At 49.3% G+C, this 19981-nt stretch overlaps 2 protein-coding genes across 5 annotated transcripts in view; both read right to left on the bottom strand.

Moving 5' to 3' along the window:
• Window positions 1-19981, bottom strand: part of LOC133355844 (cytochrome c oxidase subunit 4 isoform 1, mitochondrial-like) — a 554855-nt gene that overhangs the window by 440032 nt on the left and 94842 nt on the right. The gene's annotated exons all lie outside the window — the stretch shown is intronic.
• On the bottom strand, window positions 1949-14659 carry LOC133355936 (tumor necrosis factor receptor superfamily member 26-like). 4 transcript variants are annotated; one of them, XR_009756801.1, is made up of 9 exons: window positions 14230-14659; window positions 11280-11382; window positions 11031-11159; window positions 9134-9277; window positions 8853-8916; window positions 6916-6986; window positions 6189-6313; window positions 5254-5342; window positions 1949-3617 (listed from the first exon to the last, which is right to left on the bottom strand). XR_009756801.1 is itself a non-coding variant. In XM_061573372.1 (8 exons), the coding sequence occupies exons 1-8, from the start codon at window positions 14254-14256 to the stop codon at window positions 3582-3584; spliced, it is 663 nt and encodes a 220-aa protein (XP_061429356.1). In that variant the 5' UTR covers window positions 14257-14585; the 3' UTR covers window positions 1952-3581. The 4 variants fall into 4 exon arrangements, 2 of the variants coding, with proteins under 2 accessions (XP_061429355.1, XP_061429356.1); XR_009756802.1 differs by having other exon boundaries at window positions 1950-3617; window positions 6227-6313; window positions 14230-14657; XM_061573372.1 differs by lacking the exon at window positions 6189-6313 and having other exon boundaries at window positions 1952-3617; window positions 14230-14585.

The raw sequence follows: 19981 nt of genomic DNA on the forward strand, positions 1-19981 counted from the left end.
ATCAATACAATGAACACTGCAGCATCGTAACATTGTCTTAGATACATGAAACTCCACAATAGGTCCTGGATGGACCAGGCACCGACATTAGCACCGAATACAAGAGAATAAGCTACTGTGTTGAATAAGGTCATTTCGTGTATTCACCATACTGCAGCCGAAATGTACGGCGCTGCACATAACACTGAACTGTGTATGAGATACTTCTTCATCCTTGCTCTCAAGATCGCATTAAAGTCACATGGGTAGAAGTCTGACTCGACTTATTCAATGACAAGTAACATTCACACTAATGCAAGTGGCAGGCTTCGTTGTTAACTAGGCCTCATATTTATCATAACAATTTAACAGCGTTATAACGGCAATCATAACATAACAGCATTCCCAGTATTATGAGAACATAAATGAACTTACAGACAATGCTTCTTAAAGTACCACAATGAACAGATGGACCTGTCTTGACTGAGACGCTATTTGTGCCTCCATTTTGTACTCTGTGTAATGGCTGACACCCTGCCGCATGGCTTAAAGAATCTTAAATTGTAACTTCCTGGTCACGTGACCAAACTCAACACCATATCAGGAAATTCCTGTGTATGCAGTTAGTCTATGGGTAGTGTTAGTCTATGGGTAGCGTCAGTCTATGGGTAGTGTTAGACTATGGGTAGTGTTAGTCTATGGGTAGTGTTAGTCTATGGGTAGTGTTCAGTCAATGGGTAACGTTAGTCTACGGGTAGCGTCAGTCTATGGGTAGTGTTAGTCTATGTGTAGTGTTAGTCTATGGGTAGTGTTAGTCAATGGGTAACGTTAGTCTATGGGCAGTATATTTGTATGCTGAACTCTTGTCACACCGTACGTAGCCAACCGCGCTAATTGTCACGAAGCAGTCCCTTTAAGGCAGAGCCGGCCCAGCCACTAAGCGACCCTTGCAATTGCAAAGGGCCCCGTGGCCAGCAGAGGGCCCCCTAGAGTCACTGCTAGCTAGTGGGTGAAAAAAATCATACATCAAAGGGGCCTCCAACCAAATTTTGCTTAGGGCCCCCAAAAGTCTAGGGCCGGTTCTGCTTTAAGGGCCGCATGAAGCTCCGGAGCCGAAGGTTGCCAATCCCTGGTCCAGGGTAGGATTCGTTCATTAGACACAATGACAGAAACCAACATTATTACTACTATAATGAGCCAAGAATGTCCGTGTGTAACGCGCGTGACGTCACTCCACATGCCGCACCCCCCCCCCTCATTAATATTCACGAGCGGGTGGATTTTTACACTCGCGCAAGTCGAGCGGAATTTTTTTTCACTAATTTGCTTTACGTTTGACGTTTCTTTATTGAAAGTGAATCTAAAGAGCATTTTGTGTCTTTATTTATTTCTTCAGCACTAATTTATGCTTCTGCATTGTGGTAAAGTAGACATTTCTCGGTTATTTTCCAGATATTGTATTGATTTCCAATTAATTTCAACCCCAGCGACCCAAAGCAGAAGAGAATAAAGTATCAGAGCAGTGAATCTGAACAAATTGAAGGTCAGTTATACACAGTGCTACAGTGACATGAAGTGAGGTGTTTTATGACGTAGTTTTGTGCAAGATTCACTGACATTAAATTTACACAAGATACAATTATACTCTGCTCAATTTTTTCCTAAATATTACAGCTTCCGTCCTAGGACGGGAAAACAAGCTCGTTATTCAGATAATAAGCCAAGAATGTGTGCGTGTCCTGCACGTGACGTCACTCAACATGAGGCCCCCCCCCCACCCCCCCTGTCAATAATCATGAGCGGGTGACATCACTCCACATGGAGCACCCCCCTTCATTAATAATCATCATCTGATGAGGACATCACTCAAGTGGACCCCGCCCCCACCCCCTCATTAATAATCATGAGCGGGTCATTATTTTCGATTAAATATTTCAGATTAACTGCAATGCACCCGTCCTTGGACGGGCTATAGTCTAGTTATTCAGATTCTTTGATATCTCGCATTTAACGGGTGGATTTGATGGATCATTCAACCACACACATGGAGGCATATTTTAATGCAAACAAGTATAAAATTTATTTAAAAGAATCAGAGTACCAATCATTAAATATCATTGAATATGATTGGTACTCGGTCCAAAGAATACTTGATAGTGTTACACAAATGTGTTTTGTTTGTTATGCATCTGTAGTGACATAGCGCTGACTGTTGGACAGCAGCTGCAACTGCAGGTGGGCACTTAGTGCGCATGCCGCTGAGCATAAACGCGGGTGTGCCGGCAGGGCGGAGGAACTGGGGCAAGGGTCATGGTAGACCTCGTGTGGAAGCCCCTGGAACCCTCCAGAGGGTTCGAAAAGCCGCGCCGAGGGGAATAAAAGCAGCGGGGAGCGAGAGCTCCGGGCTGCCGGTTCTGGGGTTGGACTCGTCTCGTCATCGCTGTCGTCACCGCCCTTGTCGCTGCCGCCTTCGCCCGATCATTGCGCGGCCGGACAGTAGTTGGCTGTCCTGGTCGACGCCATCGGTGCAACGCGGACAGGGTCATGTCTGGGACGGGTCGTGCGGCAGCGGGATCATGTACGAGAGAAGGGGCCCGAGTGGTGGCATGAGCGTGGCAACAATAAAAGGGCAAAGCGGTGCCTCCTGCGACCTACTCGTCTCCGGCTGACTGTGTGTGCGACGCACGCCACCCGCAAGCACAGACGACACTACACATCCACCACACCTCCGATGAGCACGGTTGGCTATATACGGTGTGAAAGATCAACATACATACAAATTAAAACAATCTAATCAATGGATAAACTCAGAATTAGGGTTAATAAGGTATCACCGAGTCCGTAAAATGATGATCATGTGAAGCCCGGTTAATATTTTGTGTATGTAATTATCGATATACCAAATTCAGAATACCCATTGACACCGTAGCATTTGAGATCCGTTGTTCGACATTTTGGTGATTGTCAATATAATACGTGATGAGAGCATCGTGATGGATAGGGCTAATTAGGATCGGGTAGTGATAATCATTGAACTCGAATTTATGTCAGTCACACAGTCTGTAGCAGATGGTCTCTCTCGCGCTCTCGTCGAGGAGTTGACAACGGCAGGCGTCTAACGAGGATCTTCTGTGCCGTTGGATGTGAAGTCGTCACTCGCACACCGTCTCAAGTGCATAACAGCAGCAGCTTGACCTGACGACAGCACGGCAGCCAGAGGTGGCTGATGCAGCCGGTGACCTGTCAGGTGTGGCCGAGTCTTGAGGGCGCGTAGGACGATGACGACGTTGCGTAGAATGATAACGCACAGATGTGCCTTCGCCGTGATAATACATTACAATTCAGGATTACACGCGTGTCTTCGGTACGTTTTACTGTGATGCATTTGCTCTCGCTATGTACGTACGTATGCATGTTGTACATAGCCAACCGTGCTAATCGGAGGGAGGGGGAGGGATGTACAAAAAACGAAACGCTAAAAGCTAGCAAGTGAGCAAAACTTTGAATATCCAGTCGAACGAGGGGTGTCTTGATCTCTTCCCCCGGCCTCTCATCGTGAACAATGGTCCGGGGGGGCCTTCGACCTCCAACCAGGGATTGGTCTAGATGCGTTTCCTTACTTCGTTGTGCAGTGGATCCTATAAGAAAAGTGAAAACAAAACACATTTAATAGACAACAACAAAAACTATGTACGTTTGGATACTTTGAAACAAGTGTTATCCATATCAATGAGAATGACTGTTACCAGATTGGTATTGACACTGTGATGCAAATTCACAGTGGACAATATTATTCTCAGGGTTAAATCTTAATATCTGAAGCTCACACAGCCAGACTAAGGCACTTTTATGCTGTATAGGTTGAATGTTAACGGTAACTGGGAATCACTTAGCTATAAATAATGCAGGCATTACACAATACTGTTGCTAATCCACTCAATAACAAATACCGTATTTAAGGAATTGGCCCATGATGCCCTCTAAATAACGTTTCACGGTCGTAGCATTAAAATTTATAGAAAACAGTTAAGTTACCCTTTTCTTACCACATGCTGTAACATCATTCACAAAAAAGCGACAACCCAGTAAACATGCAACTTTGGGACGAAATGCGTAGAAAATAAGTTCACAGCAACTTCATGGATTCTGCACTGGGTAAAGATGAACCGTGGCACTTGATGTGTTCCGTGGTAGCTCTTCGTATTTTTTACCTTGCAGCAACGACTACTTGCGTCATAGGGCGAGTGATCCATTCCCAGATACCCCGTTAAACTAATGTGTAGACATCAGGGAACATTTGAATTCCACGTCTCTGAATGTCTCCCATCAAATGCGTGACTTAGTAAATATTGTTTACCATTCTCCTGATCCACATTGTCCAACATAGCAAGTGAGATTTCCTTAGAGCCTTCCATGTCCTGTGGTTTTACCGAGCATAGGAGTGCTACATGTACAGTACGTATGTTGAACTTCTTTTGCACCGTACGTAGCCAACTGTGCTAATCGGGGGTGCATGCCGTGTAATCCCTGAAGTGAAACACCCGGTGGGGTCACGTGAGGTGACGAATTGCCTCGCGTAGCCAACCTCACGCGGCACGAGGTGCAGTGGGCTGTGGGGTATCTGGAAATGGATCAACCGGTACATCGCCATTTTGACCGACCGCCAATAATGTATTTTTTACACGCTTTTTATTTAACTCACTCTGTTGTTGTTGTATCCTCAAATCTTGTAACTCAATTTTAACCCACTTCCCAATGTGGTATGGACTACAAACTTGGTATACTTATGTTATACTGATGACAATACTATATTCTATCATTAAAAATTAAAAATATATATTTTTCAACATTTTTTATATGTTATGTTTCGGCTTCGGTCTAAATGTCCACGCTCAACTGGCATTGGCTGTAATTGGCCACGGTCCCTTACGTTATGGCAAGCTTCGGGGCAACTTCCTGGAGTCGTGGAGTTCTGCCATTACTAGTACATTTCATTACAGCGTATTTTTAAAAAAGTAAAAAAAAAAATTATTAAGAAAAAGCACAGGTCCTTTAACGTAACATAAGCAGTAGAGATGTATGTATTGTATGTTGAACTTCCGTAACGCAGCAATCCGTGCTAATCGTAGGTGTGGGAAACACGTGTTGCCTGACCACCGGGAATCAAGCCCGGGCCGAAGGGAGAAATGGCATCGTTGTTGTTCATGGGTTAACAATGAATGTGTGTGACAGGGCATGAATCGTGCACTGCATGAAACGTCGCATCTGTCTTACCACACTCGAATGGTGTGTGTTCAAGCAGCATATACATACGAAAAAGATCACTATTATCGTCATCGATATGACGATTATGATGAAAATGCCTTCAGGAAAAACACACAAACATCGGATGCAGTTTTTGAGTATTCATAATTTAGCTATTACAAGTATGGACAACACAGCAACGAAAACAGGCGTTTACAGCTGATGCTGCTGCTGCATCTGGAGTAAACCAAAATCATATGTAACGGGCAGCTCTCGTGAGCACCCTCTGACGAGTACTCAGAAAACCCCAATCTCTCCCATGTCAACCCACACGATTTACCCGTATTACTGTACATGGCAAATTGAGTAAAACATTTTTATGTCTATTTGTTTGTGTTTCTCCCTTGTGATTGGACTTTGTAGGATGAACGTTGAGATTTATAATTGGCACGGGGTGACCAATAAGGTCTCAAATAGTTTGTAATAAGGTAGGGCACTGATAAGGGGTTAACAGGTATTTAGTAGTGTAGTGTATAGTGTAGTGTATAGTGAAGTGTATAGGATGAACGTTGAGATTTATAATTGGCACGGGGTGACCAATAAGGTCTAAATTAGTCTGTAATAAGGTAAGGTAATCAGGAGTTGACAGGTATGCCAATCGGCGACCGCATGGGCGGTGTGCGGGTACGGAATAACACAAACATCAACAGAGTCTCGACCAAAGCCGCCTCAGAGTAACAGGCTGCGTGGCTTCTCAAACGCGTCTGCTCGTAAGGACAGAGACGCTGCCCCAAGACGTCGTGAGGCTGCTATCCTCTAGGTTGGTGTCGCTCAGGGCAGTGGTGACGATGATCGGCGCAGTCGTTCAGTACTGTACGTATATACAGGGTGTTTGAAAAAGATGGACCCGATTTGAAATCGCTACATCTCTGCAACCATGAACCGTCCATGAATGAAACTCTTACCACTTGAAAGGGCGGGGCATAGAGTTTCTAATGCTCACCGCTAGATGCCTCTCCCAGCGCATGTACAGCCCCGAGCCTCAGTCATTCGCAAGATGGTGACCCCGCAACAGAAGGCGTTTTGCGTTCTGCAGTTCAGCAAAACTGAATCTGTAATTGCGGTGCAGCGTGCATTTCAACGGCGTTTTTGCATTAATCCGCCAATGTCAAAGAGCATTCGTCGTTGGTACCGACACTTTGAGGAAACGGGCTGTTGATGTAAGGGGAAGAGCACAGGGCGACCACCACGCACCTCAGAGGAAAACGTGAGAAGAGAGGCGTTTGGGACGAATTCAACTATCGTCTCGATGTTGTCCGTACAGCAGGTGGAGGGTACATAGAACATTTATAAAATGGTTAATTAAACCTGATAACTCATTAAAGCGTTTGTGACTTTTGTGTAATTGTAACATGTTGCCATCGTGAAATATACTGCTTTGAAATTGTGTCCATTGTTTTCAAACACCTTGTATATATGGGAGTTGCCGTGATATGCCGATACTAGGATATAATATCCGTGATAATCGCATCGTATCGTCTGTTTTTTTTCTCAAAACATTGTCGTACCGTGATTGTCGTTGGTTCTATTGTATTCATCTCAAATGCAGCATTATATTTGCTGACAAAATATATTTTTATAACACTCAACCGAAGTTGTAAATACATCTCTCTCATTCATGAATTCACTCACCCTCGTACGTCCCGCTCTCTGTGTCGCTCGTCGTCGTGCGAGGTGCCGATATCTTGTCGCCGTCATTACATCTTGACACAAACGCACATCGTTCGGTTAGAACTTCAGAGCAACTCCGCACAAGGGTGCGTTCCGTGAGACGACGGCGGCTGCGGCGATTTGTGTTGACGTCCCGAGGCCACGTGCCAAGTTGCACACCGCCAACGCTCGCAGTGGAAAATAAAGCTGTCCAAGACGCTTGTGCCAGGCTAAGTGCACGTTAAGGCCACGTGAAGTGTCCAACTCCCGCTGGCACGGGACAGACCCAGGTGCCATGGGTTGAGTGACTGAGATGTCTGGCCCATGCACCACCTGTGCCCCCTACTGTGCTAACTTGCTGTGTTTTAGCCGCCTGGCGCTCCGCTCGTTGTTGTGAGCGTCGCTCCGTTGTTGCTGGAGGGCGACTGCCTCCAAATGCCAAGTAGCATCCTTCACGAGCCTCCTCCACATAGACCGATCTTGACACCGCTGGTACCAGTAATCGGCAAATCCACTCAGCTCCACATCTTCCTTGACCACATCATCTCATCTCTTCTCTAGCCCCCTCGATCCGACCGAACTAAAGCTGTTTAGGAATGTGGTGGCTGGGCATTTAGGCCCCATAACCCAGTCCATGCAGCATTGCCTGCCTGAGGAGCTCACCAATGGGACTTTGTCTAGATCTTTCAAGGATTTGTGAGCTCACACAATCCAGCCTGGTTATACCCAAGATTGAACATAGGCAGGCCAGCCTAAATGTATTTAACCGGTGAAGATGTTCCATTACGGGGGGGGGGGGGGTCCACGTTTTGCAAGCATAAAGGGAGGACATGACCGTGGCCGAGAAGACCCGCATCTTCGTGTGGAGCGACCAGGTAGCTTCCACACAGCATTACGCAGCTGATGGAAAGATAATGCCGCTCGACTGATTCGGAGTGAGACCTCTGTTGACAAACCAGAGCTAGTCATAAGCACACTGCTCAGGTATGGAAAACTCTCCACTCTCTTCACAACTGCCCCATCACCAATGGGCAGTTGAGAAGGTGAGTGTTTGATGGCACAAAATACCAAGGCAGGTGCTTAGTTTTGGTGACCTTAGAGACACACTCGTACACCGACAAGCACAATGCACTCACACGCACAGATACACTGGTACATGCACGAAGACAAAGATCCCCCGTATAGTCTTAACAGACTGTTGGACCAAGTCAGTTTAACATGTACGCTTTCGCGACCAATTGCATCCATAATATAGGTTTTTTGGGTTAGATCGCGTAAATAGTTACGCATAAATATTTACGCAATCTAACCCAAAAATCCTATACTATGTTGGCGCAAGTGCTGTTCCCAAGCACCTATGAAGGCCAACATGGCACACAAGGGGGTCGGTGGCCAGCACCACGCCCGGCTGCCTTTGTCTCCCAAGTGGAAATGTTTACACTTCGCACCAGGTACTCATTTGAGGCTGAGTCGACCTAGGGAGGGCCAAGGACCGGTTCAAAAAAATTGTCACTAATGTTGGCCGTGAGCAGGGACCGAACTCGGATCGTGGGGCTTCGTAGTGCAGCACACAAACCACTAAACTACAACACACTCCCCCCACACACTGACACACTCTCACGCACACTTTTCACCGGCGCCTTAAGGCTCCCGACTCGCTGGACGAAATTGTATTGAGCATATTCAGGTGTGTTGATGTTACAAGCAATGACCACGGCATTGGCGCTACCCCAGCCCCAGCCAAATTCAGGTAGCACCGTTTGCGTTTGGCTTGGCTCGGTAATATGCCAGTGGAAAACCACCCGTACTGTCATGGCCCTGTGATGGCCCGGCTCAGCTGTATCAATTGCAGTCCCACAAGAGTGCAATTTCCCCGCTTTACAGATGTGTTGTGGAAGCCACGGAGACGGCAAACTTACCCAATGCCGTTGCTGTAGGTCCCGTCATTACATGGGGTACAAGTTGTAGGTCTATCAATTTTACCTGCAGTCCAGATACAGTAATGGACATCGTTTTGGCGTTCTCACATTGCACAAGACACACTCATCTCCATCTAAGACGTTTGCAGTAGAAAACTTATCGCCGAAGGTATCCTATATACAGCAATTACTTTTCGTTTTTATCGTCATGGGTTCACAAATACGATGCATTTATGCTCACTGATGAATTGTATAGCCATGGAATTCCATGGAAAACGTACATTCACTTGTCAACGCTTCTCCAGCAGGACAGTTATTGCAGCAGATCTCTATCCCTCCGTCGTGAAATTCGTGAGTGCCATCTTCACAAGCACACTCCCGATTACTTGTTGGTGTGCAGGGCTTCACCTCTGTCTTACGAATCTCTAGTTGAAAGAAAAGCAGCACATTGATCACAACCGCACACAGCTCAGCGCTTCAACGATTTTACACATCTGTACACATGTAACATCAGCTCAAGCCTCCCGTGCATCACGTGACTTCTGTGTGGCCACCCCCACTCTGAACCCCTCCCCTCTCCCTCCCCCCCCCACGACCGCCCACTGTGAAAACAGACGCCGCTCCTCCATGCTGCTCACTTCTCTTCGCTCCTCGCATAATCATCATCATCATTGCTATCTCATCCCTAACATCTTGGCCAGGTCATTCCTTCTACACCTCCTGCTCCCCTTCCTGCCCGGTGCTCCTCCTCCTCTCTTCCTGTTGAACATCATCAGCCGTGCCTTCCTCTTTGTCTCGGGGACTTCTGTCCGAGCCTCCCTTCCCTCTCCCACTCCTCTCTCTTTTCTCATTCATCGTCTCCTTGAGCCAAGGGTGGCAGTACTATACGGAATTACGGTACAGTGCCAGAACTTTTGGTTCTTGAGTACGGTACGATATCACGGTACAATACTTCTTCATCAGGTATGGTAAGGTATGAAAGTATGGTATTTTTTTCGTAGGCCTTTTGTACCAACTAAGGTGATAAATTAATTTAAGCCATTAATTTATGATAATCATTCTACTCTCTTGTCTTTAGAGGCGGATGCAATCATTTACACCAGTTATCAAAAACTGAAACGGCAGGCAAGATTATTTTTTCAAACTGCAACTTACCATGAATAACGGATGACATTTTTAAGTGTTTATAATCAATATTTCTAAGAGTCAAATATATTTACGGATTATTTTTTTAATGTGTAAGTATCTTTCTACAAAATAAATTAATAAAGCAAAACTATATCTACAATAAAAGATTTCTTGACATTTCTCCCTTGTTTTCTAAGTTTTTTTTCTCTTAGCTACGATATAAGGTACGAAATTACGGTATACACTACTACCCTTGCCTTGACCCCACTCCTCCTCAAGTGTTGTGGCCACAAATAACAACAGTTTTACCACAACAACAACTTTGCTGTAAATCTACTCAGCTGAATATTTTTTTTATATATACTGTATATAAAATTCGTTACCCGGTGAAAGTCACTTTTCTTGAGTAACTCTTTCTAGCTTTGCGATGCTTAAAAAATGAAGTGTACCTTTCCTGACATTATGTGTTTACGAGTACCTCTCACCGTGATGAAACTATTGTTTTTTAAAGTTATGACCGTGCGGCTGAGTCTCGCGAGGTGACCGTACAAAAACTGTACGATGCAAAAGTGTTCCCCGCGGAGTTTGTAAACCTGAAATGATTTGTAGCGGCAAAGTAGCGCGAGTCAGTTTAGCAGCCACATTCCTGCGATGGATGTCTTTCCAGTGAAGCAATAAACACCACGACGCGCATTACGCAGGCAGCACAATTAGTACTGTGGGTCATTGACACACAGGGAGACCAATACTGGGTCTGTTTGTTTCTGAAAGCCCGTGGTGAAATGCCATGAAGGAAATGAAATGGCTGGACGCTTCTCAAATAAAACATCCTGTTCTCGGGCGTAATATTAATTGTTTGTGTGACATAATGAAATAAAATAAATCCGGCTGACTGCCAGGCAGCGTTCAAACAATTACTCTCTGGGATCTCAGGGGTATCCCTGTGGTATCTACTTCCTTGCACTGCGCTGGATTGACATTAATCTCGAGATAAAACTGAGGGCGGAGAGATTGTTTTTGTAAATAGGGTATGTGCATTGGAGAGCTCACCTTCATTGCAAACGTCGCATGACTTACACTGAGCATCTGTACTGTGCGTGTCACTGTAAGATTCCTCGGTGCAACTCTTACACGTGGACGCTTTTGATCCTTCTGAGCACTTCTCCGTCATGAAGAAACCTGGCGCACAACAGCGAGACACTCGAATTGACCGCAGTGCAGACGTGCAAACAAGGACCGTTGACAGAGGAGTGTGCCCAGCTCCGAATGAATGTGATGTGGGGAAGTGAACTGGTTTACCTGGTGGGCATTTCTCACAACATCGACCGTTGTCTTCATACTCCGTGGTGTCATTGCACTTCGCTTCCGTGAGGACACACACAGCGATGAGGATGCACACCACCTGAATCACATGCATGTCCACACAAAAAAAAAACATGAAGACAAAGATTCCCCGTAGAGCCTGAACAGACTGTAGGGGCAAGTGCTGTTAGCGAGCACCTACGAAGGCCAGAACGGCACACGAGGGGGTGGGTGGCCAGCACTACGCCCGGCCGCCTTTGTCTTTCCAGTGGCGATGTTTCTACGCACCGGACCAGGTACTCATTTAAGACTGAGTCGACCTAGGGGAGGCCCAGGACCGGTTCAGATAATCGTCACCGATGTTGGCCGTGAGCAGGAATCGAACTCAGGGCGCCAGATTCGTCGTGCTGCCCGCTAACTGCTACACCACTACTAGTAGGCTTTACTAGGTAAACGTGCTTTATCATCAGCGACGATCTTGCCCACTGCTGAACAATGACCACTGTACCGCTGTCCTCGACGTATGAACAAGCGTTTATACGTCCGATGGGCCGGTCTTTGGTGAGGAAATTTCACATGTGACCAGAGTAAAAAATAAGTAATATTTTAAAAACTTTTTTTTAAACACGCTTTTATGAAATGTACTAGTAATGGCAGAACTCCGTGACTCCAGGAAGTGGCCCCGAAGCTTGCCATAACGTAAGGGACCGTGATCAATTAGAGACAACGTCAGTTGACCGTGAACAATTAAGCCCAAGCCGAAACATAACATATAAAAAATAACGTAAAAAAATACATATTTTGTATTTTTTTATGATAGAATATAGTATTGTCATCAGTATGACATAAGTATACCGAGTTTGCAGTCGATACCACATTGGGAAGTGGGTTAAAATCGAGTTACAAGATTTGTAGATACAACAACAATAGACAGAGTGAGTTAAATAAAAGCGTGTAAAATGTATATTTTACGACCTCTGATGTGTACGCTTCGTTGCTTATTTTTACGCTCCTCTGTTGTCATCAAGTGGGGCCCTGTCGGGGCACCGGTCCGGGCAAAGAGCCCGATGGGTCGGTTCTATTCCGAGGGCCGGTCTTTGGTGGGGATTGAAATGTGATATTTTAATTTTTTTGTATGAAAACATTTCATTATCTGTAAGGTGTACGCTTCATTGCGTATTCACGCTCTAACCCAAAAACCTTTATTATGAATAATACCGGTCGCGAAAGCCCACGCGTTAAACTCACACGCTTATTTGGCATTAAGTCCCCAGATATTCGGAAGCACCCTCCAAAGATTCTTCTTCACCGGCTCCCCGATTTGTTTATTTTTTTGGGGGGGACCCAGCCCCCCTCGCCAATGGGGCCAATGAGATCGCCCGGCACCGTCACGCTCACACGGCACGGCACATCTCCGCAACATCTACCAACTCATCTTCTTGGTTCTTTCGGTAAAGTCACGTATAAGGGAAATTATAAAATAATAAAAATGAAACATCATAAAATACAATTCTCACGACGCTGTCTTTCCGACAGACCTGTTCTTCACCTGAGGACGGCTGCTTGCGTTGTGGTCAAAACGTCGTGAGAATTGTATTTTATTATGTTTAATTTTTATTATTTTATTATTTCCCTTCTACGTCACTTTACCGAAAGAACCAAGAAGATGAATCCCTGCAGTCACGAAAGCTTTACATCTAAATCTACCAACTCGACCGTATAGTTGCGTGTATATGGTTTGTGTGCATGACTTGTATACAGTTTGTGGCGCAGCCCATTAAACAAAAAAACTTTAAGTGCCCTCACAAATGTCTGACACCGATAAAAAAAAATCTTATCTTATCCAGGATTTTCTAGAGCGCTTTTTGTGAAAGCACTTTACAAGAATTATAAATGGTACATTGACATTGGTTATTGGATTATGGCGAAAGTGGAATGGGGTTTGAGTGTTGGGGAAGGTGGAAAGGCGTGGCAAGGAGGGGAAGGGTGGTGGTAGGGGAAGGGTGGTGGTAGGGGAAGGGTGGTGGCAGAACCGGCCCTAGACCTTTGGGGGCCCTAAGCAAAATTTGGTTGGAGGCCCCTTTGATGTATGATTTTTTTCACCCACTCGCTAGCAGTGACTCTAGGGGGCCCTCTGCTGGCCACGGGGCCCTTTGCAATTGCAAGGGTCGCTTCGTGGCTGGGCCGGCTCTGGGTGGTGGTAGGGGAAGGGAGGAGGGTGAGGTGGGGAAGGGCGAGGATGGTGAAAGTTTAAAGGACGCGGACAGGAATTAGTAAAGACAACGACGCGACAAAAGTTTAAATGTCAGGTTCATTCTGTTTTAACTGAAAGAGAATTCCAGGGCATTGGCTTATTTTCAAGAGTATAAGGATGAGGCGGAAGATAAGACTTACGCACTTAAATAACTACGCCCTCTTAACTAAACTAAAATTAGAAGCTTCAAATCAAGATTAAAATTTGAAGATTACTCTCAAGTACACGTGGACGTGGCTCTCAAAAGAAAAAGTGCTTTTCACGTTAAGCGCGAATATCGATCCACAGCTGCAAGTGGCTGCATTGGGTGCCGCGGTGCCCGAGACGTTATTTATCTCTCTACCATTGTTACAAAAGAGATCATGGGGGGAGGGTTCGATCCCGACTCTGACGAGAACTCTGTCTATAGCGTATGTGGCGTCTGCATGTTCTATCCCCGGGTTTCCCCCCCCCTTCACACATTTATCAACAACAACAACGCGTTTAGATTATTCGGCTGCCACGATGCATTGCCCACGTTTCAATGACGATGATATGAGCCGCTTCGATGGTGGGCCTATCAACACGCGTGTGAGGGCCACCTCGCCCGTGATAAAATGGCTCTTGTATACTGCATAGATATATATAGCTCGGCAGAATTTAGTAGTAATAAAAAAAATGCAAGCTTAGTTGAGAAAAACACATTCCACTTACCCGGAGCAAATTCGGCGCGTCAGACATTCCTTGCGGCCGATCGTTTCAACTCTAAAGACCCAACAATCAACGACGACGGCTGCGGCGGAGTTGTTGTTGTTCCTCTTCTTGGCAGCAGCGTTTATCGACCGGTTGTGATGATGCAACAACGTGTAAACACCTTCTCGCTCACACGCACAGGTGGAGGTAGGGTGGGGGGGGGGTTACGCCCAGGGCACGTCAAAGTTTTGAAACAAAAGTGATTTGGTTAGGGCGACGTGATGTGAATGGCATGCTTCACGGAAGTTGGGTCGAAAACTGCAGTGTTTGAAGGTACTGCTTGGAGGTGTAGTGGTGGTGTTGACGTGCGCCGACAGTGATGGATCACGGGGCGCGGGGTTGGGCACGCGATGTGGGCGTGGTATGAACGCGCACGCCGGTGGTGAGGCGCGCTGATACAATCGGGGAAAAGAGGATCGTAGCCAGCGCGCGCAGTGAACCCGTAGTCCGACGCCCGCGTGGGTCGGGACGGTGGTACCCAGAGCCGAGACGGACACCCCAGCCGGGTGTGTTCCGGAAGGCTACGGGGCGTAAGAGCCCGTGTCAGTATAGCTGAGTGGGTGTTAGTCACCCGAGTAGCTAAGTGGGTGTTAGTCACCCGTGTAGCTGAGTGGGTGTTAGTCACCCGAGTAGCTGAGTGGGTGTTAGTCACCCGAGTAGCTAAGTGGGTGTTAGTCACCCGTGTAGCTGAGTGGGTGTTAGTCACCCGAGTAGCTGAGTGGGTGTTAGTCACCCGAGTAGCTAAGTGGGTGTTAGTCACCCGCGGAGCTGAGTGGGTGTTAGTCACCCAAGGGGCTGGGTGAGTGTTAGTCACCCGTGTAACAGTTTGGTGTCAATAAAAAGAGTGTGCTACCCGTGAAGACGTCTCCCGCCGAGTTACTACTTTACAACTGGCGTCAGAAGTAAACCTGTCTTCAAGAAGAATGGACACAAGGAAGACTTCGCGTACCCACGTGCAAGATCGGGGAGACGACGGCGTACCGGAGACACCAACCTCGGGAGGAGAGGACGAGGAGTTGCCGCCAATACAGCACTTCGCGGAAATGGCCGATGCTCCGCTTGCCTCCGACACCAGCCTGCAGGACGCACACTCCCGCCTGGCGGAGTTGCTGCTCGCCGCCGCTGCGATTTTGGCGGAAATCTCCGTTCCAGCGGGCGGAGGGATGGCTGCGGGGTTGGAGGAGGCGGCGCGGCTGGAGGGATCCCGCCAGAAGGCGTTTCGCGCCAAAAGTTTTGGAGTTGGCGCCATTTTTGAGGGCCCGCCACCGCTTGGCGGGAAGCGCGGACACCACGTGGCCAGAGATCTCCACACAGCGCAGCCCGCGTCATCGGCGCGCGCCGGAGATCTCCATTATGCGCCTGCAGACGGAGCCGACATTTTCTACAACCACAGCGGCGCGCGGGAAAATCGTTCCAACGACGACGACGGCGATCGAGTCCTCCAGCAACGATTGCCCGCGCTGTCGGTGTTCAAGGCGGACGGGGGCGACTGGGGAGCCTTCCAGCGACGGTTCGTCGCGCATCAAGAAATGTCGGGGTGGTCCGACACCACTGCCCTGCGCGCGCTGCCAGCGATGCTCGACGACGACGCGCTTGCAGCCTTCACATCGGCCCCGAGGTCGTCCCGCTCAACGCTCCAGGCCGCGCTACACCTGATGGCCAATGTGTTCGGGCCACCCTCGACCTGTCGCCACCAGTTCTACAATCGGCGGAAGGTGGTTGGAGAAACAACGCTCGCCTATCGCACGGCGCTGCTCGCCCTGGCAGACTCAGCTTTTCCCCGCATGGACAAGGAGGGGAAGGACGCTATGGTGACGGAGCAGCTGCTGGCGTTGGCTCACGGATTGGGAGTTCCCATTAATATGGCGGACGAGATGGACATTTGCTCCCTGGGGATTGCCACAAGTATTCACGCTTACGAAGTCCTAAAGCGAAAGCCGACGGTCGTCTGCGCATCGGTGGGAAACGGGGCACCGGCCGCCACGATCATCGGCCCTCAGCCTGCTGTGCCGCGGGAGGAGGCCTTCGCCGTTTCAAGACCGGGGGAGTGGAGAACGGGAGGTCGTTCGCCCACACGTTCACACCGCAAGCTGGAGCAACCGAAACCTACGACGTCCCTCGTCGTCTGCTACAACTGCGGCCTTCGGGGCCACGTCGCGTCCGGGTGCCGGGCCCCACGTCAGCATACCGCGGGACCACGTCCGGACGACGACCAGGGCCTAAAGACATCCCAGCTGAACCCGGCAAGTCGCGGCACCTCACACGTTCGGTCCACATGCACGGCACGTTCGGGTCGCCGCTTAGCGGTGGGGGGACCGCGTATGGGCACCGGGGGTTCGGTTCGGCGAGAGGGGTCCGTACACGGCCCGGAAGCAGTCGAATGGTCCGAATTGGCCCACAGGATAGTGGCTGCGTCGGCCGGGTCGTCCGTGGTAACGGGGTACATTGACGGGGTTGAGGTCCGGGTGCTTGTGGACACGGGTGCGTCGGCCACTATCATTTCGGACCTTATTTATAACATTCTTCCCGTCCAATGTCGACCCCTTCTGCCGGTGGACGTACCGTTTTACGCGGCAAACGGGGGATCTTTGGGAATCATCGGCCAGATTCGGGCGACTATTTGTATTGGCGATATAAAATTGGCGGGTCCTATTTTTGTATCATCTTCGTTGGCCGTTCCTTGTTTACTAGGCACGGACTTTCTGTCTAAAATGCCCATCAAAATTCTCATAGACCAGGCCTGCATTGAGCTTCCGTCGGGACGGCGGGTTGAGTTTTTGAAGAGTCCTACTAAGATACGCACGGTTTGTGCGACGGTGCAGGCGCTGGCAACCCAGACTGTACGGGTGCCCCCGGGTTCGCAAATGTTGGTACCCCTTCGGTTGAGGAAACCCCTCGGGGCAGATGCGGGGGCACAGGGAGTTCTGTTGGGGCCGTCTAACAGAGCTAAAGGGGGCCTCGACTTAGCGGTGGCCCAGACCATGGTGAGGCGGGACAGTGAGCCGTTCGTTATGGTCCTGAATACGGGGTCGCGGCCGGCCGTGATTACGCAGGGAACGGTGCTGGCTCACGCCGCGCCGCTACCTGTCGAGGAACAGCTCGTTGCTCACGCCGATTCGAGTGCCGATACGCATCCTCAAAGTGAGGAGGGGACGGAGTGGTTGGACTCGTTGTGTGCCGGGTCCAGTAACTTGTCCAGTGTGCAGTCGGGTGCATTGAGGGGCTTGCTACTCGAGTTCGCTGACGTGTTTAGCAGGCACAAGTATGATATTGGCTGCACAGACCTGTTGCGCCACCACATAGCTACTGGGGACGCGGCCCCTATTCGACAGAATCCCTTCCGGCTCAGTCCAGCCGAGAAGGAGCATGTGCAGTCGGCAGTTAATGACATGTTGGCGGCCGACATCATTGCGCCCTCTTCCAGTCCGTGGGGTGCTCCTATCGTCTTGGTTAAAAAACAGGATGGGTCCTTGCGGTTCTGTGTCGATTTCCGCCGCCTAAACAAAATCTCAATGGCCGATGCGTATCCGCTCCCCAGGATGGATGAGTCTCTGGATGCCTTGGCGGGAGCACAGTTTTTTTCGACGCTCGATTTGCTTTCGGGATTTTGGCAATTACCCCTCGATGACGAATCGAAACCAAAAACTGCTTTCCGGACACCGGGAGGCCTATTTGAATTCAACCGATTGCCCATGGGTTTACATTCCGCTCCTGCCACGTTCCAGAGGCTTATGGAATTGGTTTTGTCAGGCCTCCAATGGGACACCTGTTTGATTTACCTCGATGATATCATCGTTTTCAGCCGGACTTTTGAGGAGCACCTCCAGCGACTGAGAGCGGTGTTTCTCAGGATGCGTTCCGCTAGGCTTAAATTTAAACCGGCTAAATGTTTTCTGCTTCGGGAATCGGTCAGGTATTTGGGCCATATCGTTAGCCGTTCAGGGATCTCGACAGACCCTGCTAAGACGAAATGCGTCAGCTCATGGCCAACGCCGACCTCTGTCACTGAAGTCCGCAGTTTCATAGGATTCGCCTCCTATTACCGTCGTTTTGTCAAGCAGTTTGCCACCATAGCCAGGCCCCTGCACGCTTTGACGGCTAAAGGGGTGCGGTTTCACTGGGGGTCGGAAGAGGAGGCCGCGTTCTGCTCCCTTCGTGACGCCTTGGTGCAGGCTCCCCCCTTGTGTTACCCCGATTTCACGCAACCGTTTGTGCTCGACACGGATGCCAGTAACACGGGTATCGGGGGAGTGCTCTCACAGGTGGTCAGGGGGGTCGAACGGGTGGTCGCCTACGGTAGCAGGGTTCTGTCCCCCGCGGAACAACGCTACTGCGTGACACGTCGTGAATTGCTGGCGATTGTGTTTTTTATACAGCAATTCAGGCCGTATCTTTATGGCCGTCATTTTACGGTTCGCACGGACCATGCGGCTCTCCAATACGCTATGCGGGTGGCGCAGCCATCCGGCCAATTGTCCCGATGGTTGGAGGTCCTTCAGGACTACAAATTCACGACCATTTATCGCAAGGGGTTGCGCCACTCGAATGCGGATGCATTGTCGCGGTTGCCGCCGCGTACGGAATGCGCATGTCTGTTAGGATCGGCGCGGTGTAAACCCTCTGTCGCTGTCCCCGCGGAAGTGGTGCTCGCCGCCACGGATACTACGGGGGTCGACGCTCCCACGGGGAGGGACTCGCTGTTAGCGTTGCCTCTCATCGAGTGGGGCCGTCTGCAAATGACCGAAAGCTCCCTACTCACGCTACGTCGGAAGGTTGACGATCCCGAGGGAGGGGAAACGCGGGTCGGTTCCTGGGTGTGCAGACAGGGCCTTTTGATGAGGTGGGACAACATGTCCCGGCGTCACGTGCTCGTGATGCCGTTTGCTATGCGGGGTAGGGTCGTCCTGGCTGCCCATGAATGACTCATGCACCTGGGGTTTCACAAAACGCTCGCCCTCATTCAGCGAGACTACTATTGGCCGGGGATGGGCAACGACGTGGCGAACATTCTTAAGGGATGTGTAGGGTGCGCCCAAAGAAAACCACCACCAATAGCGGCTAATCCACCGCTGCAATCCATTCAGATTTCGCGCACGAACGAATTGGTCGCGCTAGACATCTTGGGGCCCTTTCCCGTTACACCTCGGGGAAATAAGTTCCTGCTGGTTGGCGTAGAGTACTTCACCCGCTGGCCCATGGCATGGCCACTCGCCAACCAGTCGGCTGCGGCAGTGGCGGACGCCTTTGTCCAAGGTTATGTTTTGGACAAAGGCGCCCCCGAACGCTTGCTGACGGATCAAGGAAAAATTTTTTCGAGCATTTTGTTGCGCGAGGTGTGCGACCTGTTGGGTACAAAGAAAGTACGTACCTCCCCGTACCACCCGCAGACTGACGGTATGGTAGAACGTCTGAACAGGACGATTACGTCTATGCTGTGCCAACAGGTATGCGACGACCAGGTGGATTGGGACTTACAGGTACCGGGGGTACTAGCGGCCTATCGAATGGCCCCTCATGCGGCGACGGGGTTTTCTCCATTTTTTCTGATGTATGGGCGGGAGGCTGATCCGGCCATGGACGTCCAACTGGGGATTTCCCAGCCACGTGCAAAATCTAAATTGGCAGACCATATCAAGTTTAATATCGCCAGATTGGCTGAAGCGCGAGAGGCTGCGAGATTGAATTCGCGGTCTCGGCAGATCGCGAACGAGCG

The sequence above is a fragment of the Lethenteron reissneri genome, chromosome 52 (genome assembly GCF_015708825.2).
Source record: "Lethenteron reissneri isolate LAM-NWPU_2019-01 chromosome 52, ASM1570882v1, whole genome shotgun sequence".
Taxonomy (NCBI): domain Eukaryota; kingdom Metazoa; phylum Chordata; class Hyperoartia; order Petromyzontiformes; family Petromyzontidae; genus Lethenteron; species Lethenteron reissneri.